Below are 24,858 nucleotides of genomic sequence, written 5' to 3' on the forward strand. Positions count from 1 at the left end.
AGGACCTTACAATGAGCCTCAGAGCACATGAACATTTCTGTCTCACAAGGTTGCATTATCTGCAGATAATTTAAGACAGGATCTTTCCCTTCAGGTGAAGGAAGTTGCAGTAGTTTAGCATTACTCTTCATATCCTCTCAAGCCCTTGCTAAACTTGTTAAACAAAGAAAAGATTAATCATCTTGTGCATTAAAAGCAAGCAGTAAAGATTTTATTTCAGAAAAAAAAAAACCACACATTTGAGAATGTTCATAAGTAAGCAACTGACTTTGAGCTGGGAGTCTTGGATTACTGATTTTGCATAAACACCAGTTTATTCTACTGCTTAACTTCCTAGTGAATAGGCAGGATAGCTTAATCTTCAGTGTGTTTACCTAACGGTTGTCTTCCAAAGAGAAAAGATGGAAGTCATTTTGCCCTTCTGACTTTCCAGAGGCAAATATCTACAGAGCATTCTCTGACACAATTATTATGAGAACATATAGAAGAGGATACATTTATACATCTTCTGGCTGAAACAGCAAGAGTTCAGCAAAATATTTCACATGCATTAAACTGCCAGAGATAATTATATGAGGCTTAAATTTCCCTGGAATGAAGAAACTGCATATTAATCACCTTTAATTGCTATGTGCTGAAAGAGGACATGAATTGGCAAGCAGGCAACCTACAGTAAATGGCCAGCAAACTTTGGTTTGAATCTTACTTAGAATTGAGTTAAAAGGTTTCTTTTTCATTTTTAATTATATTCCAAATTGGGCTTCCTCTGAATTTAACCCTCCCTCAGAACCCCACACAAAACAGGCAGATAGAAAAGGCCCACAAAGTAGTTCCTTTATAAACAATTCAAGATTCCTCCAATAATTCAGTTTCAACTAGAGATGGAGCAATTTTTAATAAAGGTAAGTAGAGTCATGGAAGCACAGGTTTGGGGAAAAGCGAAGTCTGATCCTATCAGAGGAAAAAAAATCTTCATCAGAAAGATGCTCAGAGATACATTTTAGAACCTCAGACATACATTTTTTTCATTGTAATTTTGCTTATGTAATAAATATCTTTAGAAGAGAACAATATTCATTATATTGTAACTGAAGGTATGTTTGTACCCCTCAAATTACAGTGCCAATCAGCACTATGCGGAGACACACCTCATTTGCTTTGCCCAAGCAACTTCCAAACTAGAAGTTATGTAGCTGTTGTAGAGTGGTGTTGTGCACATCCAGTGTGCAAGAGCACTGCAATGAAGCAGTTGCACTACTTCTAGTTCAGGAAGAATGTGTGCAGAGGGAACACACTGCATCACAATATGGTGCTGTCTGATATTGTAATCGAGCGGTATAGACAGAAGTAACTCTTACAGTAAGACCTACAGATGTAACTACAGAAGTAACTGATGGTAAGAACTTTGATTCCAGTTATGTCAAAGTACTTTTGGCAGCAATGATGAGACAGCAGTCAGAATGGATAGAAGAGAACAAGGAAAATAAGTTGATGTCAACATGTTTTATGACTCTGGAAAAATGAGGAGAAAGGAGCTCAAATGAAGAGGAGATCCCAGTTAAAGTAGTTAATATTAAAGGTTACAAAAGTTGGAGCCAGACATTTCCTTCTTTTAAATCAGAAGAAGCCATACACATCCTGTTATGCAATAGCTCATTGGTTAGAACATGCATCCAAGATGAAAGAGTTTCACTTTTTCACAAGAGAGGGCAAACCTTTCCCTCCCTCACATCCCTGCAGTATCTTAACCACCAGGCTACAGACTTCTCAGAGCACTTTCAAATCATCCCGGTGAAATGGTTTCACATTGCATAAAACAGGGGTGTCAAACTCACCCTAGCCCTCCATATCTAGACCATGAGGCTCTTCAGAGGCTGGATATGGATGTGGCACTAATAGGGCAGGCAGTGGTGAGGCAAGTAGTATTGGTGAATGTAGGTGTTTACACAGCTGTTGTTTGCCCCTCTGCTGCTAACATGGGTCCCCAGCAGACTCTTGTGCCCTAGATTTAAGGACTGGCCACTACTTGTTCCACTCCCAAATTCCCAGACCCTGTATGAGTCCTGTGGGCCACATGATCAGCTTTGCAGGTTGGATCTGACTTGTGGCCTATAAGCTTGTCACCCGTGGCATAAAAAAATTCACGATTCATTTGGACCAGATGGCATGAGCAGAACTGTAGTCCAATGGCACTCACAAGGAAAGAAAGAGGTCTAAGTTTCAATCTGTTCCAATTACCATTTTAGTATGACTATTTAATATAAAACATATGACCAGCTCTTGAATCATTAAGGTAAAGAAGCATGCCATCTCTCTCCCCCACTCCTCCCCCATGAACCTTTAGTTAGTCTATTGTTATCATTGTCATTCCACTCTACCCAGAAATGCTCAGAGCTGCTTACAACAACAGGCAATCCACAAGGTAAGAAACAGACTCCCCAGATGACTTCCTAAGACTTGAAAACTCCACCGCAGCCACTCCAACTTCCCTGCCCAACGCCTACTACTCAGGAAAGCAAACCCTCTGACCTATTCCAACTGTACTTCCCAACTCCCATGTATATAAAACCTCCATGTTTTGTATACATGGATACATGTATCCATGTATACAAAACCTCTTTTCACTCATTCCCTCCCAGCTACCCACCCACTCCCCTGCCTCACACCCAGGGGAGATTCCTATATGGTCTATGGCTATCACCTAAAATGCATAAAACTCTTTCTTCCACAAACCAACACAATTTTAAATTCAAGAAACCCCTGCACCACAAATGAAAAACCCTCTCTCCTCTTCTTCATCCCTGCCAATGGGCAATGCCATGTGTCCTCCCCAGCCTGGCAGGGACCTGTCCAAAGAGACCTGCTAACTCTGGTGGGACTTGAAGGTTGTATAGGGGGATTTCAACTCATTGCCCAATTGAAAAAAATCAGTTGTTTGCACTTCAAATAGATGAATCAACAAATATTTTGAACAATGCAATTTTGTGGGATTTTGTTTTTATCATGGTGGGACCAGGGTTTTTTGAAAAAATGGTTGGTGGGACACAAGGTGCAAAAGGTTGAGAACCGCTGCTGTAGAGCACACAGGCTGGACAGGTCCTTATCCCTCAGTTTGGATGGCCAAGATGGTACCTGGCCAAAGTTTCAATAGGAAGGAATAGAAGTAATCCACCCTCAGAACAGTCTGTATCATTGCAATCAGGACAATAATTTAGTATTTAGGATTTAACCCACCCCTCCCTCCTACTGGGCAAATGCTCAAACCATTAAGGCATTGCATCAGGAGAGGGGTGGGCAGCACCACCTCATCCTCCTCTTCCTTTAGTGTTTTGTTTGTGGCCTCCAGTTTGTTAGGAAAGCTTGAGAAACTCTGACTGCTATGAATGAAAGCAAGTTATCAGTGCAAAATAAGAGGATCCTCTCACCTCCAGCTGGCTCGGCACTTCATTGTAGCATTTTGCCTTCTCAGAGGTATTCTCCTCTTCCGTTTCTCTGGCAGGCTTTCTTACAGTAGTTTCACTGAGACCCTGTTAAAAGAAGCAATCCAATCTGGCATCACCTATTTGGGTAGTGAGGACACACCACTTCCACTGCACCCTATAACACCGACTTACGGAAAAAGTTCTTTTGAACTGTCTGGATATTACACACAAAATAGTTTAATGGAACACTGTCATTTGTGGAAGTTAAGTCAAGGATTTAAGTTAAGAAATACAAAATGCATCTTCTCATAATTCAAGCTTAACTCAACCCTTCTGTGTATATGCACCATGATCTAGGGCTATATCCAAACAAGGCTTGGGCAGCTACAAGATAGATGCTGCAACATTTAATGTTTAAGCACCTGGTTTCTGAAGTGGAATCCAAAACCCAGAGGGAAGTGCTTAGTCTCCCTGTACAGTGTATAGAAAATACTAAGGACTTCAGAATGAGACTGAAAACCCTGCACACTGCCTACTGCTGGCCAACAGGCAGGGCTGGACTAACTCTTTAGTAGACCCTAGGCAAACAAACTTGTGGGCCCCTACTTTTTTCACTCCATAATTATAATATGTAAAATAAGTACAACTGGGTCCCTTCATTTAGGGCCCTTGGCATGTGCCTAGTTTGTCTATGCATTAATCTGGCCCTGCCAATAGGCAACGCTAAGCACAGGGGTGTGTCTGAACTCCCTCTCTGGAGATTAGATACCTCAATCAGGGCTGCAAACAAGTGCCAACAGTTACTCAGGATCTAGACCACTTAGCCTTTTCCTAAAAGGTATCCTAAAAGGACACTTACCTTTATTTTTATTTTTTTTCCCAAAAGGATGAAGCAGGACTAATTGTTTACTTTTTAAAACACAGCTGAGAGTGGTGCCACCACCCAACTTCATGCACTCACCCAGGAAGTGGGAAACCTTGGGTCTAAGCCGGCCTCAGTATTGAGTTCAATCTCATTTTTTCCACTTCCCAGAAGAGTGCCCTAGCCATCAGGCTATGGCTTACACTTGTCAGGGGCACTTTACCACTCCCTGTTGAGGTTGGACCACTATGCAGAAAAAAAATAATAATAATATTCTTGTGGTGAGGAAGAGAAAACACTAGAGGCAGTATGATGGGTTAGGGCCCTCACCTGGGAATGATGAGTCCTGTGTTCTGATCCCTATTCCCACGACTGTTCATGCATTTTGCATTAAACAGTAACCTATCACCAGACCCTGCAAATGAGTCTGCCCCTTGCAATATTAGGACCTTACTCTAATAGCCAGCATTGTAAAACATCCGCCTAGATGAAAATGACAAATTAATCATGATTTAAGTGTGATTTAATTTATGTTACAATAATAAATTTGTCTTCATTCATTCATTCATTCATTCATTCATTCATTAGGCTCCCCATCCTGTAGAGCTTTCACTAGGAGACACAATACTTTCATGAAAAATCAGTCTCTAGGGCTGTGTGAAGCTTCAGTCCCTGATTTGATTTGGTGGAGATTTGGCCCAATTTGGTAGCTGAATCTCTGAATCCAAATCAAAACCCTTTAATTTCTCCAAATCAAATCAAAACCCTCCAAATTGATTTGGAGAGATTCAGAAAGATTCAGAAATTCAGACATAGAGACATCTTTAAGTGTTTTTTCTATATACCTCTAGGTAGCTCATGAGTGCTGCAATGCTGGAGCACGTGGAGTGTCCCACAGAAGCATGGGGGGCTCCCCAGCACACTTGGCAGCAGACCTGGAAGTGGAGCAGAAGCACTTCCCATCCACTTCTGGGTCCTTCCGGGAGTGTGCTGGGGGCCCCCCCGTGCTTCCCCGACTCGATGACTGGTGCCTCCTAGGTCTACTGGGGGCACCCGGGGTCCCCCTGCAGCCAATCTCCAAGCTGCGGAGGTGCGGAGGCCCCCCAGTGCACTCCCCAGCAGACCCGGAAGTGGACCAGAAGTACTTCCCATCCACTTCTGGGTTCACCGCCAAGCATGTGGAGGTCCTCCCCGCACTCCTGTGGGACGCTCCATCTGCCCCACCATCTCAGCATTCACAAGCCATGCCTGGTACCTTGAGATATGTAGAAAAAGCTTTTAAAGCTGCATCTATGTCTGAATCGCTGATTCTCCAAATCAGCATCAAATCTTCAGATTTGGATTCAGCCGAATCGAATCAGGGACAGTGATCCAAATCAATTAATCAAATCACTATCCCCGATTCGGGCCAAATCCAAATCTGAATCAAATAGGGCCTGCTTCGCACACCCCATCAGTCTCCCACTTACCTTCTAACTGAGAGCGATAGTCAGCAGAAATGTAACGTACTTACAAGTTTTTGCTGGGTCTCTCTGAAAAAGAGGCCACCCCTCAGCAAAGAGAGTGCCATGGTCATGGCCTGTGCCCCATAGTGAAGCACAGGACTGATTGTGCCATGAACCCTGGCTTAGTTAAAAAGCAGCAGCTGGAGATCTTGCAAGAGAAAAGCTAATAAAATCCCATGTTGGTCCTAAGAATGAGCAACTCAATGGCTTTGAGAGAGGCTCTGCTGTAGGACCTGATAGGAAATCACCACACCAGGAACACAGGCACTCTTCTCCTGGAGTTAGAGATAAACTGGCCTCCACATGCATGGAATTAGCTGACCCTTTTCCTCCCACCCTGCTTGCCAACTTTCTTCACCTCAGACACACCTGCTTTCTATATCCTCACAGCCTATAGCTTAAGTGTGACCTCCCCCAGACAATCTCTTGCAAAGCAGAGGATGAGTGATGGGATGCCTTCAAATGCACAGCACATTAATTTCCCTTATGGTACAATGCAAAGCTTTAATTACAATTTTGGCAGCACCAGCAAACATCCAGGCTTGACATATGTTATGTCTCTGTGGGGAAATTATGAGGATGCAAATGAAGCGTTGTTATACTGCAAGGAAGATTAACATGGTGAATGAAGTTTCCTTATCCACAGGTGATAGAAGAAAATGCCAACAGTCTGTCAGTGGAAATGTGTCCTGTGGGTATTGACCCTGTGGAATAAGAAGAGCCCTTACTTGTTATTTCTTCATTTCCTAGGGCTTGTACTAAGGAGACGTCACATCTCATCCCATTTAAATAAACCTTTTGTTTATGGAGTGAAGCATGCAACAATGAATTGTGCTTCAATTATGGGCGTGGTTAAGAACCACCTTTACCCGTGTCATCTCCATCTCCATGTTATCTCCATCAATACTGCTTCTATTTTTATTTCAGAGACTTTGTCAACTTCAGTTATGATTTTGCCTGAATAAGGAATAAGTCCGTGGAGATGAACTACATGTTTCAAAAGTGAAGGGAGGAGTCACACAGGAACTGTGAAAGAGCAAAAAACATACCACTGGGTTGAATCCAAAAGGTACAAAAAACCCCAATGTGATGGTGGGAACTGCAAAATTTTATTTCCACATTTGGACAGAATGGCATAACTCACTCTTGGCTCCACCCTCAGTGTTTAATTAGATCAACCTTAACCCGTGACAATAAAAATATATCACATCATCAGGTGTTGCACAGATTAAACTATGAGGAGAGAGACTAATGATGAGCCCAGAACTGAGAGAAAAGGTATCAGCTGATCCTTCCTGGTATTTGTTTTCCCTCGTGATAAAAGGCAGGATAACTCAACTGTAATTAAAGCCACTTGGCACGATCCCTCATTTCCTCTAATATTATACCAAGGATCACTTGTCATTTGCTTTTACATTGTCGCAGGGCACCTTAGTGCCTGCTCCTAGAGAGGAGAAACTGCCAGAGAGAGAGCCCTGGCAGAGCTAATTGAGCACAGCTGTGGGTTGCCGGAGCAACTAAGGGGAGCCAGCTGCCTGTAGGGGGCAGGGCCTGGTCCTTATGAAGCCCAGGGCTGAAGCTGGGCTAGCAGTTCTCTGCCAGCAGCCTGGGAGGCAGGAGCTCTGGGAGTGAGGATGTGGAAAGGAGCTGGCCGTGCAAGTACAGCTCATGATAGCCCTGAGAGGATGGGCACTAGAGTTTAGCCATGCGGCTTGTGGTTATGTTACAGCCTAGGGGCTTGTGAGTTTGTTTGACTTTGTTATTACACCCGGAGGCTTGGGTGAGGCTGTAGGGGTTGGAGGAGGCCTCAATCACAGGGACCCCAGAGAGTGTGGGGTGCCCTAGCGCCAAGAGGGCGCATTATTTGCATAGCGCCAGGGAAGGCGCAGCTCGCACGCCAGTGCGTGAGCAACTGGCGGCGAGGAGCGCGGCCAGTGGGTCGCGGGCGCAACCGGTAGGTTGCAGACGTGGGACCGAGACCCCGGATTGCGTGTGGGGTACAAAGACCCCAGCCCCAGGGCGGGGCAATTACTGAGGAGCCCCAGGGCGGGGCAATTGCTGAGGAGCCCGAGACGGGCATAGCGAGCCCGGCCGCAGGCTAGTGTGGCAACACCCCTCAGACCGAGGCAGGGCGCTGCGGTTGCCCCAGAGAAGACAGGGAGTAGCAGCGCGGTGAGCCGGAGTCAGAGAGGGTACCCGTGCGGTTGGCTGGAAGGGCCGGGGCCCACTAGGGAGTCCCTGAGCGGGACCGCACCATCAGGAGAGTCCCAGTGAGAGGCTGGGTGCAAGAGAGAGAGCCCAGAGTAGGCTACACTTTAGAGGAGGCCCGGGAAGCGGGCGTACAGACCTAACAACGTCTATTACATCTGCGAGGCTTGGGGCGTGGTATTAGGGGCTGGTAGGAGCCACGCATAGCCCATAAGGCTGGGGTGCTTGAGTAGCACCCATCATACGAGGAGACCCACGAGGGGTCCAGGAGCTTACGTGCCCGAGGAAACACAAGGCAGCCTCCCTATTACATATTCCATCAAGACGTGGCGGGCGAGAATGGAGGGTGCCCTCGGGCCGAAGTAGCGCGGTGAGAGGGCCTCAAGGAGATCACGGCCTTCCTAGAGGACTCCGCCATGACATACATGTAGACCCCAGACCAGTCTTTTACCATATCTTTACCGTTTGAGCAGCAAAAATGGCTTCACATTAATTTAATGTGACTATTTTCTACTTCAGACTCCAGAAAAATTGCCAAGTTTAAGTTGAGCACAGTTCAGAGACAAACATAACAACTGCATTCCTAATGCATTATTGTATTTTACAGTTTATTCTTTAGCTAATCCAGAAACACAAAAAATGAATTGTAAGGCTACAGAAGGGTTGTATAGGAAACAGAGGGAGAATGGCATCTCTTGCTTCATTATTAGAAGCTTTCCCTGTGCCTAATGCAGTAATAGATTGCTGAGGGATCTTATATCTGGTTAGGGAGGAAGTTACAACTGTAACAATTAGCATCAAATTATTTAATGTCTCATCTTGAGAAAGGAAAAACATGACATTTTCCCTTTATGAACTTCCCTCTGGTGGAAGACAAGTAAAATAGAGGGAATAATTGTGTGCACCTGAGGCATTAGTAAAGAACAGAATGATCAATAGCCAGCAGTAGTTTCTACAAGCTTTGTTCTCACTCAAGTAAAGTCATAGTTTTGTTCTATATAGTGCCACCTGGTGCTAACTACAATAGGAGGAACAAAATATGATATTCATCAGTATGTATTAAAAGAAATGGCATGTGATCTCACTGAAAGAATCTGAGGTCTGAAGAGATGACTACACTGCTGCAGAAGTTTGATCTGCAATCTATGAATGACAATTGAGTTGCACTCCATTGTGCAGTATTCCCCATAGGTTTCACAGGAGGCATCATCTAACTTTGGTAGCAGACAGTGCAGGGAGGATCATGTTGAATCATTGGCCCTGAGCACTTTGGTGAGTGATACCCAGGTTGATCCCTTGGCTTTTGTTTGACAGGTGACCAAAGCTGGGGGTAATGCAGAAACACCTGATTCAACCCCCAGATAGAGGGAGCCCATCTCCTGGTGCTCTACAGAGACTCCTCTGGTCAGGCAAAGTGGCAACACTGATAGGTGCCAGACTCTGTGTAGACAAAACAGGGGTTTACTTCACCCTAAATTGAAACAGTGGGTTTTTAAACACACCGCTTCAATTTAAGGCAAAGTAAACCCCCATGTCATGTACACCCATGTCTCACCTGCCTCACCAGTGGCGGGGTGGGGAGGGCGAGCTGCTACAAGCCAGTACTGTTCTAACATCTGAGAAGGTTAATGTGTAGCTCTCCTGAAGAATTTATGCTAGTTAATTTAACTGCTGCTAGCAGAAACTAAGCTCCTAAAAGATATCCACCTCAGTATACAAATGCTACAAGTGAGTTTGAAAAATGTTTTCATGAACTGAAAGTCTGATGCAGGGCCTCAAATATTAACAAGCCACTCACCTCCAAGACCTTGAACCAACTTTTGGGATACTCAGAACCCAGGACACCACACTTTGGAGATATTTGATAAAAAAACAGAGCAGGCCAGCAATGAATCGAAACATTTCATAAGGTATGCTCTGTGGAAGGTAAACCTGATCATCCAAACAAAAGAAACCTCAGACTAAAGAAGAGACTTAATTAGGGGGAGAAACCAACAAAACAAACCCTCCTTCCCCCAAAAAACCCAACAACTTTCCTGAAGATGCTTATCTGCATAAAGCAAGTGAGGGAGAATGTGAGGAGAACAGCCGTCCTAGATGGAATGAATCAATACGGCTTCTTTGATTTCATTCATGTAAGGATCAGGTTCACAGAATTCAAAAGCACAACAGGACTGGATTTCAGAAAAACAAATTTTGAAGAACTCAGAAACTGGACTACTTTCCAGTATGAGAACGTAGGCAAATAGAGTAGAAAAGTAGGAAGAGGCTTGGCAGTGCTAAAAGACAACCTACCTAAAGCAGAACTGAACACAGTTTTTCTGAGAAGTAAGAATGCAAAACACAAGAAGTGGCCAATACTATTTCAAATGAGATAGTTGCTGCAAATACAAAAGAAAGAAGGTAGTGAATATGCATATAAATACACAAAGAAGGTTTGCATCAAAAATGAAAGACAGCACAAGGGGTTAATGCTAGCCAGAGGGCATAGGGAAAGAGGAGGCTTTTTATGTGCGTATTGGGGTGAAGACCATACGAAAAGTAAAGCTGGGCCATCAATAAAAGAAGGCTGATGAAATAAGCAACTCAAAAATGGCAGAAACAGTGAAGACCTTGTTTCTAAAAGGAAAAGAAAGAAAAAGGGTGACAATTGGAAAGGATGGCAGTATAGAAGTAGCTATTTAAAAAGAGCTGTTAGGGGAATTGTAGAAAAACATGAATAGCTAAAAATCAGCTGGGCCAATATCATTCATCCCAGAGTGTTGGGGAAAAATCAAGCTCATACCACACACAAACATTTTAAGAGGCCTGGGAAATATCAGAAAACTAAAGCACAAAAGCATATATTGTACTGATCTTTTAAAAAGAGAAGAAATGGGATCCTAGCAATTAAACATCTGTACAAGTTTACGATTTACCTTTACTAAAATAATGAATAAATACTGAGAAAGAAAAATCTCTGAACAGCGTGAGAGGGTAATATAACCATGAGAATAAGCAATACACATTTATAAAGAACAGATCTTGGTAGACAAACATATTCATGAAATTGCAAACTTAATGGTAACATAATATTTGGATTTTAGTAAAGCATTACATAGAGTTTATCTTGAAATCTCCTTCTACACGAGCAAGCTGTATACAGAAAAGGTATCCAGGAGTCTGAAAACTACCTGGAGTAAGAGTAAATAGAAGTTTATGATACACAGCAAAATACTGAATTGGAAGGAAGTATCTTAAGGAAAAAGGACATTTAAAATCTGGTGTGGTTTTGGTCAACTCAGGAGAACAACTGAAATCCCAGTCATTGTTATCTCAGAGGTTAAAGCTACCATACCTCATAGCCTTAAAAATATTAAATATTCAAATGTAATGAAGTGTGCTTGGAAGGAAATAATGCTTCAATATCTCCTCTAATTCTACAGATTAAAGATAAGAAGCCACATTCCCTCCTTGCTTCCTGGCATTTTCCACTGCTTAATATCAAATTTCAGCTACACTTCATAGCCTACCTGTCCTCCTGAGAATACCCCAGTATAAGGGATCTCTCTTCCTGCATTGAATCCACTCTTATACCAACTGTGCCTGCAAAGCAGTGGGCATTCAAGCCCTTGAGAATGAATTGCCTCAGGCCTTTGAGGATGAATTGCCAGCTGGGACATATCAGAGTAGTCTTGACACTGCTCTAATTTATTGCTGGGACAGCTTGAAAATTAGAAAACCATACTGGTTCTCTCACTGTTCTGGATATGTTGCTAGTTCAGCAACACCACTCTGGACACTCCTGGGTTGAACTACAGTTATTAATTATTATAACTCTCTGGAATCATATTCAGGAGGGATCTTAACAATTGCCTCAGTAGATGTATGCAGAACTTATACTTGCTCTGCCCAGTCCTGTGGAGTGAGAGGAACCAAGCAATAGCTCTGGCTCCTCATGGCAGAGAAGATGGAGCCCCCAGTGCTGTAAAACTGACACAAGCAAACTGAGCCCTAGTGGTGAACATGAGGGCTTTGGTCTGAAAGGTTCGGTGCAAGGAAAACACAAATAAGACACAATAAGTCCCCCTAGACCAGGGGTGTCCGACCTTTTTGAATGTGGGGCCAGAGCACGAACTTTTTAGTACCCAGTGGGCCGGCGAGCCATATTCAAAGACCTCACAGGAAGTGGTATCACTTCAGGAAGTGATGTCACGTGACCTTTGACACCAATGAAGTTGCAGGAAGTGACAATGAAATGGGTCTCAATAACCAGTTCAAAACTCTCCCTCTATAGCATCCACCTCTGCCACTGTTTGGGACAGGATACTGAGCTAGATGGACCATGGGGCTGACCAAGCACGGCACTTTTTATGCTCTTATGTTCAGAAGCTCTTATGTTCTTTGGGTGAGCTTCCAAACTATGGCTGAGGTTTGCAAAAAGGGGTAGATAGACATGTTACAAGTTGTCATAAAAGATTTGGAGCCCTCTAAATCCAATTAATTTTAATGGCCTTTTGACTCAGCTTTGAAAATCTCAGCCCAAGGTGCCAACCAAATAAGTCAAAATATATTTTGCATTTCTATACAGTGCATCTATGTGGGGCTTTCCAAGCATTTTACATACATGAAATGAACCTCAGGATGAGCCCAGCCAGAGGAGCAGGGGCTCAGCCGCACTTTCCCCTACCTGCACTGGTCAGTCCGGAGTGGCACACGGCTCTGCTGCCACTTCTGCTGGCTGGTGCCGACCCAGGCGGGTCTGTCCCATCTGGAGCAGCACGCAGCTGAAGCTGGCTTCCCATGTGCTACTGGGGACGGGAGAAGCCTGGCTGGGTTAGCACCAGCCAGCAGAAGTGGCAGTGGAGCCATGTGCCACCCGGGACTGACGGGCGCAGGCAGGGGGAAAATGCAGCTGAGCCCCTGCTGCTCCGGCTGGGCTCGTCCCGTCCCGAGCAGCACATGGCTCTGCTGCCACTTCTGCTGTCTGGTGCTGACCCGGCCGGGCTCCTTCCGTTCCCAGTAGCATGTGGGAAGCCAGCTTCAGCTGCATGCCACTTTTCCTGGCGGGTGCTGACCCAGCTGGGTCCATCCCATCTAGAGCAGCATGCGGCTGAACCCAGCTTCCCATGAGCTGCTGGGGATGAGAGGAGCCCGGCCAGGTCTGCACCAGCCAGCAGAAGCGGCAGCGGAGCCGTGTGCCTCTCGGGATGGGATGAGCTCGGCCGGAGCGGCAGGGACTCAGCTGCATTTTCCCCCTGCCTGTGCCTGTCAGTCCTGACCGGCACACGGCTCCACAGCCGCTTCTGCTGGCTGGTGCAGACCTGGCCGGGCTCCTCCCAGCCCCAGCAGCACGTGGGAAGCCGGCTTCAGCTGTGTGCTGCTCCAGATGGGACAGACCCGCCCGGGTCGGCACCAGCCAGCGGAGGCAGTGGCGGAGCCGTGTGCCGCTCAGGACTGACCGGTGCAGGTAGGAGGAAAGTGCAGCTGAGCCCCTGCTGCTCCGGCTTGGCTCATCCTGTCCCGAGTGGCACATGGCTACTCCTCTTCCCACACGCACCGCGTCGGCAACGTCAAGCTGACGTGGTGCGTGTGGGAACCTTGTCCCTTCCCCAGCCCTTCAGCAGCCATTAGGAAGCTGCTGAGGGGACAGGGGAGGGACAAGAGGTGGGAACGAAAGTAAACAGTGTTTACTTCGCGTCACAGCACCGCAGGCCACAGAAAACGGCTTGGCAGGCCACATGGCAGCCCACGGGCCATATGTTGGACAAGCCTGCCCTAGGCAGAATAGTCAGCCAGCCATTTGGGAGGACTCCGCTTCTGCTGTGGTCTTCCCATAGAACCGGATTCAGTGAGGGGTTCAGCAGATGGTGGCCCTGTCAGCCTATCTGGAGACTCAACAGCGACACTTCCTTCTGACGGTGATGGAAAAGGGTTTGCATTGGTGGAAACAAGTAGGCACTTCCCCAATGAATCCATGTCTGTCGGTGGAGGATTGGTGCTTGGAGATTGCTCAGGTGTAGGGTTATCAGTAGGAGAATGCCCATGCAGCTGGTCCACATGACATCTCCAAACTTGTCTGTCATCAGTCTGGACTGTATATGATATGGGTCCTGTGGTACTTACAAGTTTAGATTGAATCCACTGCAGGCCTGTCCTGTAGTTGAGCAAACACAGTTTCTTGGGAAACAAAAAGATGTAAGGTATCAGATGCCAATGTGGAGTCCAACTCCTTTTCTTTCCTGAACTGTGTGTTTCTCCCAAGGTCTGTGTTAACACGGTCCAGGCATGTCTTGAGACGATGACCTATAAGAAGCTCTGATGGGCTGGACCCTGTTGTAGGGAAAGGAATCACATGTTGAGCAAACAGAAATCTGGCCAGTCTGGTAGGCCAGTCTCCTACAACAATCCTTTACAGTGCAGTCTTCCTTGCTATCTGATCAGCTTGAAGAGAGGCTTCTGGCATGGATTCCAGCATAAGGACTTCCGCTGGCAGAGGAGTAGCAGCATCAGGTATTTGTAGTGGTAGGTGGTGCACTGCAATCCTTTTCCCAGGTTTGTACATGAGTGTATAGTCATATGCATTTAGCATGATGCTCCAGCGTTGCATACAGGGAGACAAAATAGGAGGAGTTGGTTTGTCCATAGTAAAAATTCCAAGAAGGGGTTTGTGGTCCATTCGGATTTCGAATTTGTGGCCATAAACATAATTGTGAATTTTTTAAATTTCTGCAATGATTGCCAGTGCTTCTTTATCAATCTGTATGTAGTTCCTCTCAGTTTAAGTCACTGTTTTTAAGTAAAAAGCAATGGGTGCATCCGTGCCATCAGGCAAAGTGTGACTGAGGACAGCACCAACACCAAACCCGGAGGCATCACAAGTAATGGACAGTGGCTTCTGCTCATCATAGTGGACAAGGACAGAGTCTGATGTCAGCAACCTCTTGATGCCCTGGAAGGCTCCATTGTGCTGGTAAGTCCACTTCCACTGAGCTCCTTTATCCAATAAGCGATGAAGGGGCTCTGCTATGGTGACTCTGTCTTTCAAGAAGATGTGATAAAAATTAAGAAGTCCTAAGAATGCTTGAAGATCCTGTCTGCATGTTGGTATAGGGGCATCATGTATTGCTTTTACCTTGTCTTTAACTGAGCGAATGCCAGAAACATCAATTTGATATCCCAGAAGGTTGATACTGGAAACTCCCAGTTGACATTTCTCTCTTTTTACTCTGATACCTGCTTTATCGAATCTCTGTAAAACTTTTCTGAATCTCTTAGTGAGTTTCTCTCTAGACAGCCCCATGATCAGTGCATCATCAAAGTATGGAACAACTCCAGGAATTCCTGCTGGCATTTCCTCCATGAGCCACTGGAAAATTCCTGGTGCCACAGAAATTTCAAACTGGAGGTGCTTGACACAGAACGCTCCCCAGTGTGTAATTATTGTTTGGGCCTCAGCAGCCTTGTCATCCACTATCAATTGCTGATAGGCTTGAACGAGGTCAAGTTTGGCAAAAATCTTCCCTCCTGAAAGAACAGACAGTAACTGGTTAATGGTAGGCACTGGGTGCAGGTCCTGCTTAAGTACTTTATTAACAGTGCATTTGAAATCCCCACAGATGTGAACACTGCCATTAGGTTTTAAAACAGGAGTAATTGGTGTGGCCCAGCTTGTATGTATGATTGGCTCAAGGACCCCTTGCATGATAAGCCGATCCAATTCTGCATCAATTTTTGGCCACGGTGTGGAAGGTACATTCTGAGCCTTCATAAACATAAGGGCTATCGCAGGATCCATTTGGAACGTCACAGGTGGACCAGAGTAAGTTCCTAATTCCTCAGAAAATACCTGGGGAAACTCCCTTGCAAGCCTTTCCAGACTTTCTGTGCAAAGACTACGTACACCTTGAATACTGATTCCCAATGGTGAGAATCAATTTCTCCCCAGAAGATTTTTTGTAGGAACCCTTAGTGACAATGAGAGGTAGACGCTGTCTAAAAGATCCATACTGGACCTAGACACTTCAGCTACGCAGAGTTTCCACAATCTGTCCATTGTAGTCACACAGGTGACACTCAAATTTCAATAACTCGGGGAGAGTGTGTCAAAGCAACTGGAACAATGTGTTTTCATCTATGAGGGATACTCCCGAACCCAAGTCCACTTCCATTTTAGACTTCTTTCCATTTGTTACTACAGTTGCAATCATCTCAGAACCTTGAGTTTCAACAACACCAACATTTTGAATCAAATATAGTTTTTGCACTTCACGTTCTGGGGAAGACTCTAATCTGTGAGTGGTTTGGGAGTGAATACATTTGCCATAGTCTTTTTGTCTTCCAGATCTGGCCTTCAAGTGGCAAACCCTCTCTATGTGGCCCTTCTCCTTGAAGGCATGACACTCTGCATTCCTAAACCTGCACTCCCTTCGTCTGTGTTGCCGCCACAACTCAAACATGTCTGTGGATAGATTGGTTTACATGGTGCTGTTGGTGAGGGTATAATCCACTGAATTTGCTGGTGACAATCTGATTCTTGATCTTTTTGGAGTACATGGACATTGCTGGAAAATTTCTTTCACGTTGTACAATGCTGCTTCAGCTGCCAAGGCTTTTTCTTGTGCATTAGCCAAGGTCAAATTTGGTTCAGAGAGCAGGCAATGTTGGATTGCTTCATCTTGAACCCCACAGATAGGATGGTCGTGAAACAAGCCATCCAGGAGATCACCAAACTCCAAAATTCGGCAAGGCGACAGAGCTCAGCCAGGTAATCTGCTATGCCTTCATCGGCCTTTTGGTCCCATTTAAAAAAAAATGAAATCTCTGCAGGGTAACAGATGGCCTTGGGCAAAAATGCGCCTTTAGCAGAGTAATTAGTTTAGCATAAGACTTAGTGTTTGGTAAGGCAGGTTTGAAGGAACGAACAATGGCAAATGTTTTGGCACCACAGGCTGTCAGGAGGATCACGCACTTCTGTGCTGGGTTTTCCACTTTGTTGGCTTCCAGGTAATAGGATAGCCTTTCCGCATAAGAGTCCCAAAAAGCCAGCTGGCTCACATCAAATTCTTCTATATGCCCCAAAGTAGCCATTCTAACTAACATCAGCCGTATTAGAGAGAAAAGAAGAAGAAAAAAAAAACCTTTTCTCTGATCACAAAAAACAGTCTGGTCTCAGAACATCATCCCACAATCTAGGGGATTCTCAGCAAAGGATCCCATCCTCGTCACCAGATGATATGTTGTGAGTTCAGCAACACCACTCTGGACACTCCTAGGTTGAATTACAGTTATTTATTATTATAACTCTCTGGAATCATATCCAGGAGGGATCTTAACAATTGCCTCAGTAGATGTATGCAGAACTTATACTTGCTCTGCCTCTGACCCCATCCAGTCCTGTGCAGGGAGAGGAACCAAGGATGCCCCTGGCTCCTCATGGCAGAGAACAGGGAGTCCCCAGTGCTGCAGGAGTGCCACAAAGCAGCTGAACCCTGCAGTGCTGAACATGAGGCTTTGGCCTCAAAGGGACAGTACTAGGAAAACACAATAAGACACAACAGTTCCGTCTTATTACATTGACCAAACCTCAGTACTACAGAGTATCTGGACAAGGACCTTCTGGTACATGTTTGCAGATTCTGAGTGCTATAGGAAAGTTTTATAGTTTCCTTTGTGCATATAGCTTTTTCCCACCTTTTCTCTTATATCCATGGCTCATATTTGGCAGTGCCCTCCCCCTTCTGCATTCTGGACTATGTAGGAGGCACTGCAACAGATCTGAAGCTGCTATTCTTTGTTACGAATCTTAATATTCATGCAAAGATTTATTTTCTTTCTGGCTTCCCCAATAGATTCCATATCAGCAAGTGACAGTAATTATATATTTAGACAGCAGAAAATATAAGGATATATTCTGTTGGACGCAAACCATTATGCTCCTAGGATTTTTCATGCACGAAGACTTATTTCATATATGAGTAATTAAGGAAACAGTTAAAGTCTTATGCTTAGTTCCAAAGTCTCTGTTAATACTTTCCTCGCTGTTTTGATATCATGAGACAAATCTGACAGGCTGGTAGTTTCCAGTAGGTTTTTTAAAAACTGCTTGGTAAAGAAAAACAGTATAAAAGTCATTAATATCATAAAATATTTTATCTAGTATGAAGAGTCCGAACCCGAAGTTTATATTACTTGAAACAGAAGGTCAAATATTCTGGAGTCTTTCATAAAATTGCATGTTTAATTTGGCCATAAAGAATTTAAAATAGAAGCACATTAAGTTAATCCAATGTACCTCAGCCAGAGGTGAAAAAGCAATGTTATATGAGACTATATATAATAACAGCACAATAACCAGGAGACATGGGTCTCTCCCAAATGTCCAGAAATGCTGGGCCCAATTTAAACCTTTAATCAGTTGAGAAAGGAACCTGAATACAAGCATAAAGAAAAGGGGATGAAAGAATGAATCATATATCAAGGAAATAAGACTTGGTGAGTTGTCTCCTAAAGGAAACAAAGTGACATCTCAGTTGGGGAATATTTGGAAGAATAATAAGGAGAGAGAAGTAGTATAAATAAATGTACTAAATACCAAGGGATGTAATGGTAAAGTGGTTGAAGTCCCTTGTTATCGCTCCAGAGTTATTAGTTTGAGTCAAAGATTGCCCCAGTTGACCTTGTTATAAATAGGTATCCGGACTTATGAGGTGTGGAGTTAACAAAGGCAACCAGACAGAAATGGTTACCATATTGCTCTGGATTTTTTGACAGGTAGGTAATTGAAACCAAAAGACTACCTCAATCTTCAAAACCATTACTTCAGTCAAACAAAAACTGACTTCATTTGGAAGAAATGTGCATGTATAAATTTTATCTCCAAAATAGTTTTACTGTATGCTGAATCCAAGCACAAGTGAGGGTAGAGTGTCACCTGCCACTTTCCCCAAAGAAAATGCGTCTTGCAATATTGTTAGCATCTAAATTTACAGGGGAAATCCCAATGAGCATTCAGCTTCACCTAAATCTGCTATGAAGGCAAGGGTGTCCCACCAACTTAAACAAAAGATACTTGAATAGTTCCACGTTCAAGGTCCACATGATAAAGATGCAAAAGTCCTCTTTATACAAAGAACTCTTATTTCTCTAATAGACACTTCCATTTACGTGCTAACACATTTTCAGTGCTAACATTTAGTTGCTGATGTAGATAGCATTTGTTGTCTTATTAATTAACATAAAAAATAGAACTATTTATTCCCTGTTGCTGGTGGCAAAGCTTTTTCCAGGTAAACCTCTTTATCTCAGTGTAAAAGAACAACCTTTTACATAAATGCTAGTAGAGTTGCTGTGTGTATAGTCAGCTTGTCTGTTAGTTTTGTAGTTAAACTCTCTCCTAATCCTTCTCATGGGACTTCCATCATTACGGTACATTCATCATTACCCCAACATCCACTTTTTGACTAGAGTGAATAGGGTCTTTTTAAATATCAAAAACCCACAGAAACCTCTCAGCATAGAAAAGAATTGCTGATAACTACACATACCTTTTCTGTAAGGGCACTATGGTCTGAAAAGCCAGCAAGCATGAAGTCTTTGGCAGAGTTTTCTCAATTGCAGAGCAAGAGGTGAAACTGCTGCCAAGTAAGACAAAAATTGTTTTCTGAGGTTCTGAAAGCTTTAGCACTTCATGTTGCCAAGGGAACACCATCAAACAGAGAATCATTAAACAGTTGCTATCTTATTTCAATTACAAATCAGGCTCCAGCTATTACTAAATGGGGTGCTTGTAAACCAGCAGAGCATAAAGGCTATTGCGAAGTGCTGGGAGCTCTTCAGAGATGAAGCATAAATTCATTGGCGGATTAAGATTTACTGGGGCTCTGGCCAAACAGAAAATTGGATGCCCCCCACATCCCATTGGAGGCCCCCCATCCCTGATTCAGCTCTCAGAGACAACCTGCAGTGGCTCTTTGCTGATGTGCTGGGTGCAGGGATTGGGGCCAGGATTGGCCCCGGGCTGGTGGTGGTGGTGCGATGGGCAGAAGCCTTGGGCTGGTCTAGGTTCTGCACAGCTGAGTTGCCCTGGCCCTTTGCCGGCCCCACAGCCAAGCTGTGCCATGCCCTGGAGAACACTGGCTGCACCTTGTACTCCTTAACACACTGCCAGGTACCCCCAAATCAGGACCCCCCGGGATTGGGAGACCCCCCCACATTGGAACATCCCCACTGGGATTGGGACCCCCCTATATTGGTAGGATTAGAGGTTTTTTCCAGGGGGTCCCTGATTTGAAGGAGCTTCTGGGCCCAGGCCACACAGGCCCATGTGTTAATCCACCTCTGCATAAATTATGAAGCTGAACAAGGCTGCTGTCTTGACAGATCTGGGATTACAAAATTGAAGATCAGCAGGAATTTTGAGTAAATTTCGGCAAGTATTAGCACTGGGCCTTAGGGAGCTCCTGGAAGGAAAACTTCTGAAAAAACCCTTGATGGCAGAACAAGATAGTTCTGAAAAAGCATAACGAAAGGGGATCACAACTCCTTTCTGAACCCCTTCAAGCCACAGAGTAAGCCAATGAAAAATAGTTGCCTCTTTCATTTAATTGTATAACAAGGAATGTTTCCTTTGCTTTTATTTTACTCACCTCAAAATCAGTGTTCATAAGATACTAAATATAGATTTCTCAAATAGGAAGTGGTTTCTGAACCTTGAACTTAATTGCAAAATGTTTTGAATGCCTATTTTTAACAGATTCTAATTTAAAAAACTGGCAGAGGTGGAGGGAGAATCAATATTTATTTTGTCCCTGTTTGATAGCGCAGGGTTCCTTAGATGGATAACAGTATCTGATGGCTGGATAGAAACTGAAGCTAGAAAAATTCAAACACAAAATAAGGCATATAGTTTAAACAGTTATATTAACCCCTAAAATAGTTAATTAAGGATATTATAGATTCCCTATTTTTGCACATACTAAAAATCAAGTTTAGAATGTTTCTCCAATTCTCTCTAGCTCTGCCATGCCTATGTTATGGAAAGGTGAGCATGATGGTCTTTGAGTTTATGAAACTAAACATTACTTTCTTGCTATGATATAGGAATGTATTCATCTACTTGTCAAAAAATTAAAATTTAGTAAATATGAATCAGTTCCTCGGTGCTTAGATGGTGGTGAAGAGCTAAAATAAAGAGTTCCTCAAAGGACACAATACTACTTCAGGCAAGTACTGAGCTTCCTACTTCATAGATTTCATAGACATTAGGGCTGGAAGGGACCTCACGAGATCATCAGGTCCAGCCTCCTACCCAAGGGGCAGGAAGTTAGTTGGGGTCAGATCACCCCAGCGAGATAAGCATCCAAGCATTTCTTAAAGGCATGCAGAGTAGGTGCTTGCACCACTTCTGGGGGGAGCCTATTCCAGACCCTGGAGACTTGGATGGTAAAGAAGTTTTTCCTTATGTTCAGTCTAAAATGGTCTTCCAGCAGGTTGTGACCATTAGACCTTGTCTTCCCTTGGGGTGCCCCAGTGAACAGACATTCTCCCACTGCAAGACCCAGTTCCATGCCAGCTCAGACACACCTGCAGGGGAGCTGGTTGCAGGCTTACACAAGAATCAAGCAAGTGAGAACTGGCAGACAAACTTGCCACACCTGGGAAGGCAGCAGGAGCGGCTGAAACTTTGAGGTCCAAAACCAAAATGTCTCAGTCTGGGAAACACCCAAGTGGGACAAAGAGGTCAAGAAATCCCTGACTTTTTTATTCAATTTATTACTTTGGAGAAGGGTTGGGCAGTGGAAAAAGATCTACAGCCCCAAGAACTATATTCACCTGGGCTGGGAAAAGGAGTCCACAGCAGTGGCATCTTCAGCTGAGCCTTACTTGAGTTTCTGTTTTATCATTTGATAAACTTACCTTCTTTGTCCACTGATCAAATGGTGACTGACCAGTCAAATAATTGACACAGGATCAGCCTAAGTAAACCAGGTTTAAACCACGCACAGATTGGCCAAGTTGAAGAACAGCTGATGCCCATTGAGAGACAAGGGTGCAACAAACACAAAAACAACTGGGTAATGCTAGGATGGGGCTTCAACCACCCCAGCAGGCAGATCAGGGGCTCACCCACACCCCCAGGAGGGCTGTGGGGCTCTGCTGGACTCCTCCCAGGGGTGCAGGTCCCCAATCTGGAGGAGGCTGGTCCTGCCGCCTGGGACCGGTGCTGGGTGCAGCCCGCAACCAGCAATAGCAAGATTGGTGCTGCCACTGGCCCCAGCTGGCAGCAACAGCCTCCTGTCATCTGGCATGCAGATCTGGGGCCTGCACCTCTGGGAGGGCTGGGGGATATGCCACTATCCTCCCGAGGAGCGTGGCCCCTGGATCTGCACCTGATGACAGGAGGCTGCTGCTGCTGACTGGGATGACGCTAAAACCAAGTAAGCCTGGCCTCAAAACTCGAAACGTTTCAAAACTTTTGAAATGTTTCAAATGCTCTTGCTTTGTTTCAAAGTTGTTTCAGGAGCTTTTGTTTCGTGTCAAAACACATCGAAACGGCTTTGAAATGAAATACCCCGTGAAATTTTGCACAACCCTAATATATTTATGCAGTGTGATAACAGCTTTGGAACCAAATACTTAACTTTAATACAAAATTAATTTTCCCTTTGTATATAGCAATCAACATGTAAGCTTCAATTAAGAGTATTTATCACTGAGACAAAAGCATACCGTTGATATCAAGTAGGCTCAAAATGATGCATTTCGCCTCCAATTTTTCTTCAAGATTTATGTAGCATCACAGGAAATAGCTTTTTAGCATATTTTGAAAGAAATGTCTTTAACACTTATTTTTAGAGTGTATTTTAAACATTTACACTTATCAAAAGGAGGTAACCCTACAGAGTAAGAAAAAAGGAGTCAGTTGATCAAATGTTGAAGGCACAGGGAAGCCCTAAATCACCACCTTAAGAACCAAGAAATGTCATTGGAGAAAAAAACAAATTTAAGAATATAAATAAATATCACTTTAACAACCCCAGTGAGCCTGGTGTGGCTGTGAAAAATTAAACAAAACACAATGATACAAAGCTCTGCCAAATGCTGCAGCAGTTTATCTACCTTAAGCAGTGAATACAGGTATGTAATTATGCAAGCTTCAGGCAATACATGGAATTAACATGTGGTTGACTGAATATTGATGATGGAAGAGATCACTTGAACACCCTGACTCAAATGGAGGAGGTTTTGACATGTATCTGCAGAGAATAAATAAGAAGCTGGGTTTCTTGCCATCAGAGGGCAGGGGATTAAGAGGCATTTTTTATCTGTAGACCCAGGTGGGATAATTTAGCTTTCTTGTTCTCCTGCCCGTACAGCATGGAAGGGGAGGGCAGGGTAGATCATACAGGGTTGGCACAGCTATTCTGGTAAGTTGGTGAGATGTTTGGTCTGGCAGAGGATGTTGTCAATGCAGCCAGGGTCAATGTTTGTTTGTAGAATATTAACTTCCTAATCTCTGGTTTTAAAACTGAATATTAAACTGAACATTAAACATTGAATCTTATTTTGAAAATAATATGTGTGAAAGCAATAAGTACAAAGGTCCAGGGTTTTATTTATTGTTGTTGTTTTGCTTTCTTAAATAAATATTTACCTAGAAACACAGCTTTAAAGACATTTGTCCAGGAAAGTATGCTTACAGTTAAGCGAATGGCTCTGCAAGCCAAAATACTGCCCATTCATTTTCCCAGTTTCAGCATAGCATCCCAACTTCTACATTGTGCCATTATGCTGTGGCACTTTCCTGACAGACAACAAGATCAGCATGCCCATCGCTGCATTTTTACTTCTTCTCCATACATGTAGGAACTCTTCTGCCACCTATGATACACCCTGGTTGGCTCATGTTCCACTAAGTCAGTAGTGGAAAAAGAATAAGGAAGTTCATCCTTGGTTTTGAACTTGGCAGCTAACTTGGAATTGTTGCCAAATTATACTGGATCTGGGTTATTGTATCCCTAATACTCTATATAGTAGTAAGTGTTTCCAGTAAGCTACACAGAACCATTGAAGACCCACTGATACTGCATTGGATTTAAGCTGTACAGTTGTGTTCAGAACCAAAATTGTTTTTATAACATGTTAGCATATTTTAGGCAATTACTTGGTCATATGAAGCCTTGATGAAGAACTCAGCAATATTGTTGAAGAGGTAAACCAGACTTTTTATTGTGCATGTTAGCAGAACCAGGCGACATTATTCAATTTCCCTTAAACCTTTGGAAACATAAAGAGCACTAAACTGAAATGTGAACAATTAAATAAGCACAAGTTCCTCACTCAAAGCATCTTCACAATGAGCTGTTCATTAATTGGTGCTTCCCATCAGACTGTTAAGGGCATCACAGGTTTACCAAGCAGCTAATCCTTGATAATTAAAGGCTTCCAACAAAACCTTCTTTCCAGGGAGTCTGGGCAGTTTCACATTAGTAAGAAGTGAATAGACAAAGTATTTCAGGAAACCTGCCAAATAGTGGCTCATACACTGGAAACAAAGTACTGCAGTCTTTAGGGGATGGAGAAAAAATACAGTAATGGTTGCTGTCTTCTTATGATGATCAATACTTTCTTCCTGCTGTTCTTTATTATTATTCTATTAACTGTCCAAAATTATTAAATATACATGGAGTCATGTACATTTAAGGCACACTTATTTGTCAGCTTGTGCATTGCTCTGTCCTGCCCCCAATCTGAATGTGATGATGTCTCCATTTTTCCCCAGTGGGGGCCTTCTCTGGACCACTGCCATCCTTCCTACTGTCCATTACTAGGCAACTGTAACAGCACTGCTTACATTCACTCCCCTTTGCTTTTGTTTTAT

General features: G+C 43.9%; 1 protein-coding gene across 1 annotated transcript in view; it reads right to left on the reverse strand.

The window, feature by feature from the left end:
• The window catches only part of ARHGEF4 (Rho guanine nucleotide exchange factor 4), a 386,988-nt gene that overhangs the window by 311,102 nt on the left and 51,028 nt on the right, over positions 1 to 24,858 (reverse strand). The window contains exon 3 of the mRNA XM_014599122.3: positions 3,426 to 3,527. Within this exon, the coding sequence (XP_014454608.3) occupies positions 3,426 to 3,527 (102 nt within the window). The remainder of the gene's footprint in view (positions 1 to 3,425; positions 3,528 to 24,858) is intronic.

Source organism: Alligator mississippiensis, chromosome 7 (genome assembly GCF_030867095.1).
Source record: "Alligator mississippiensis isolate rAllMis1 chromosome 7, rAllMis1, whole genome shotgun sequence".
Taxonomy (NCBI): Eukaryota; Metazoa; Chordata; order Crocodylia; family Alligatoridae; genus Alligator; species Alligator mississippiensis.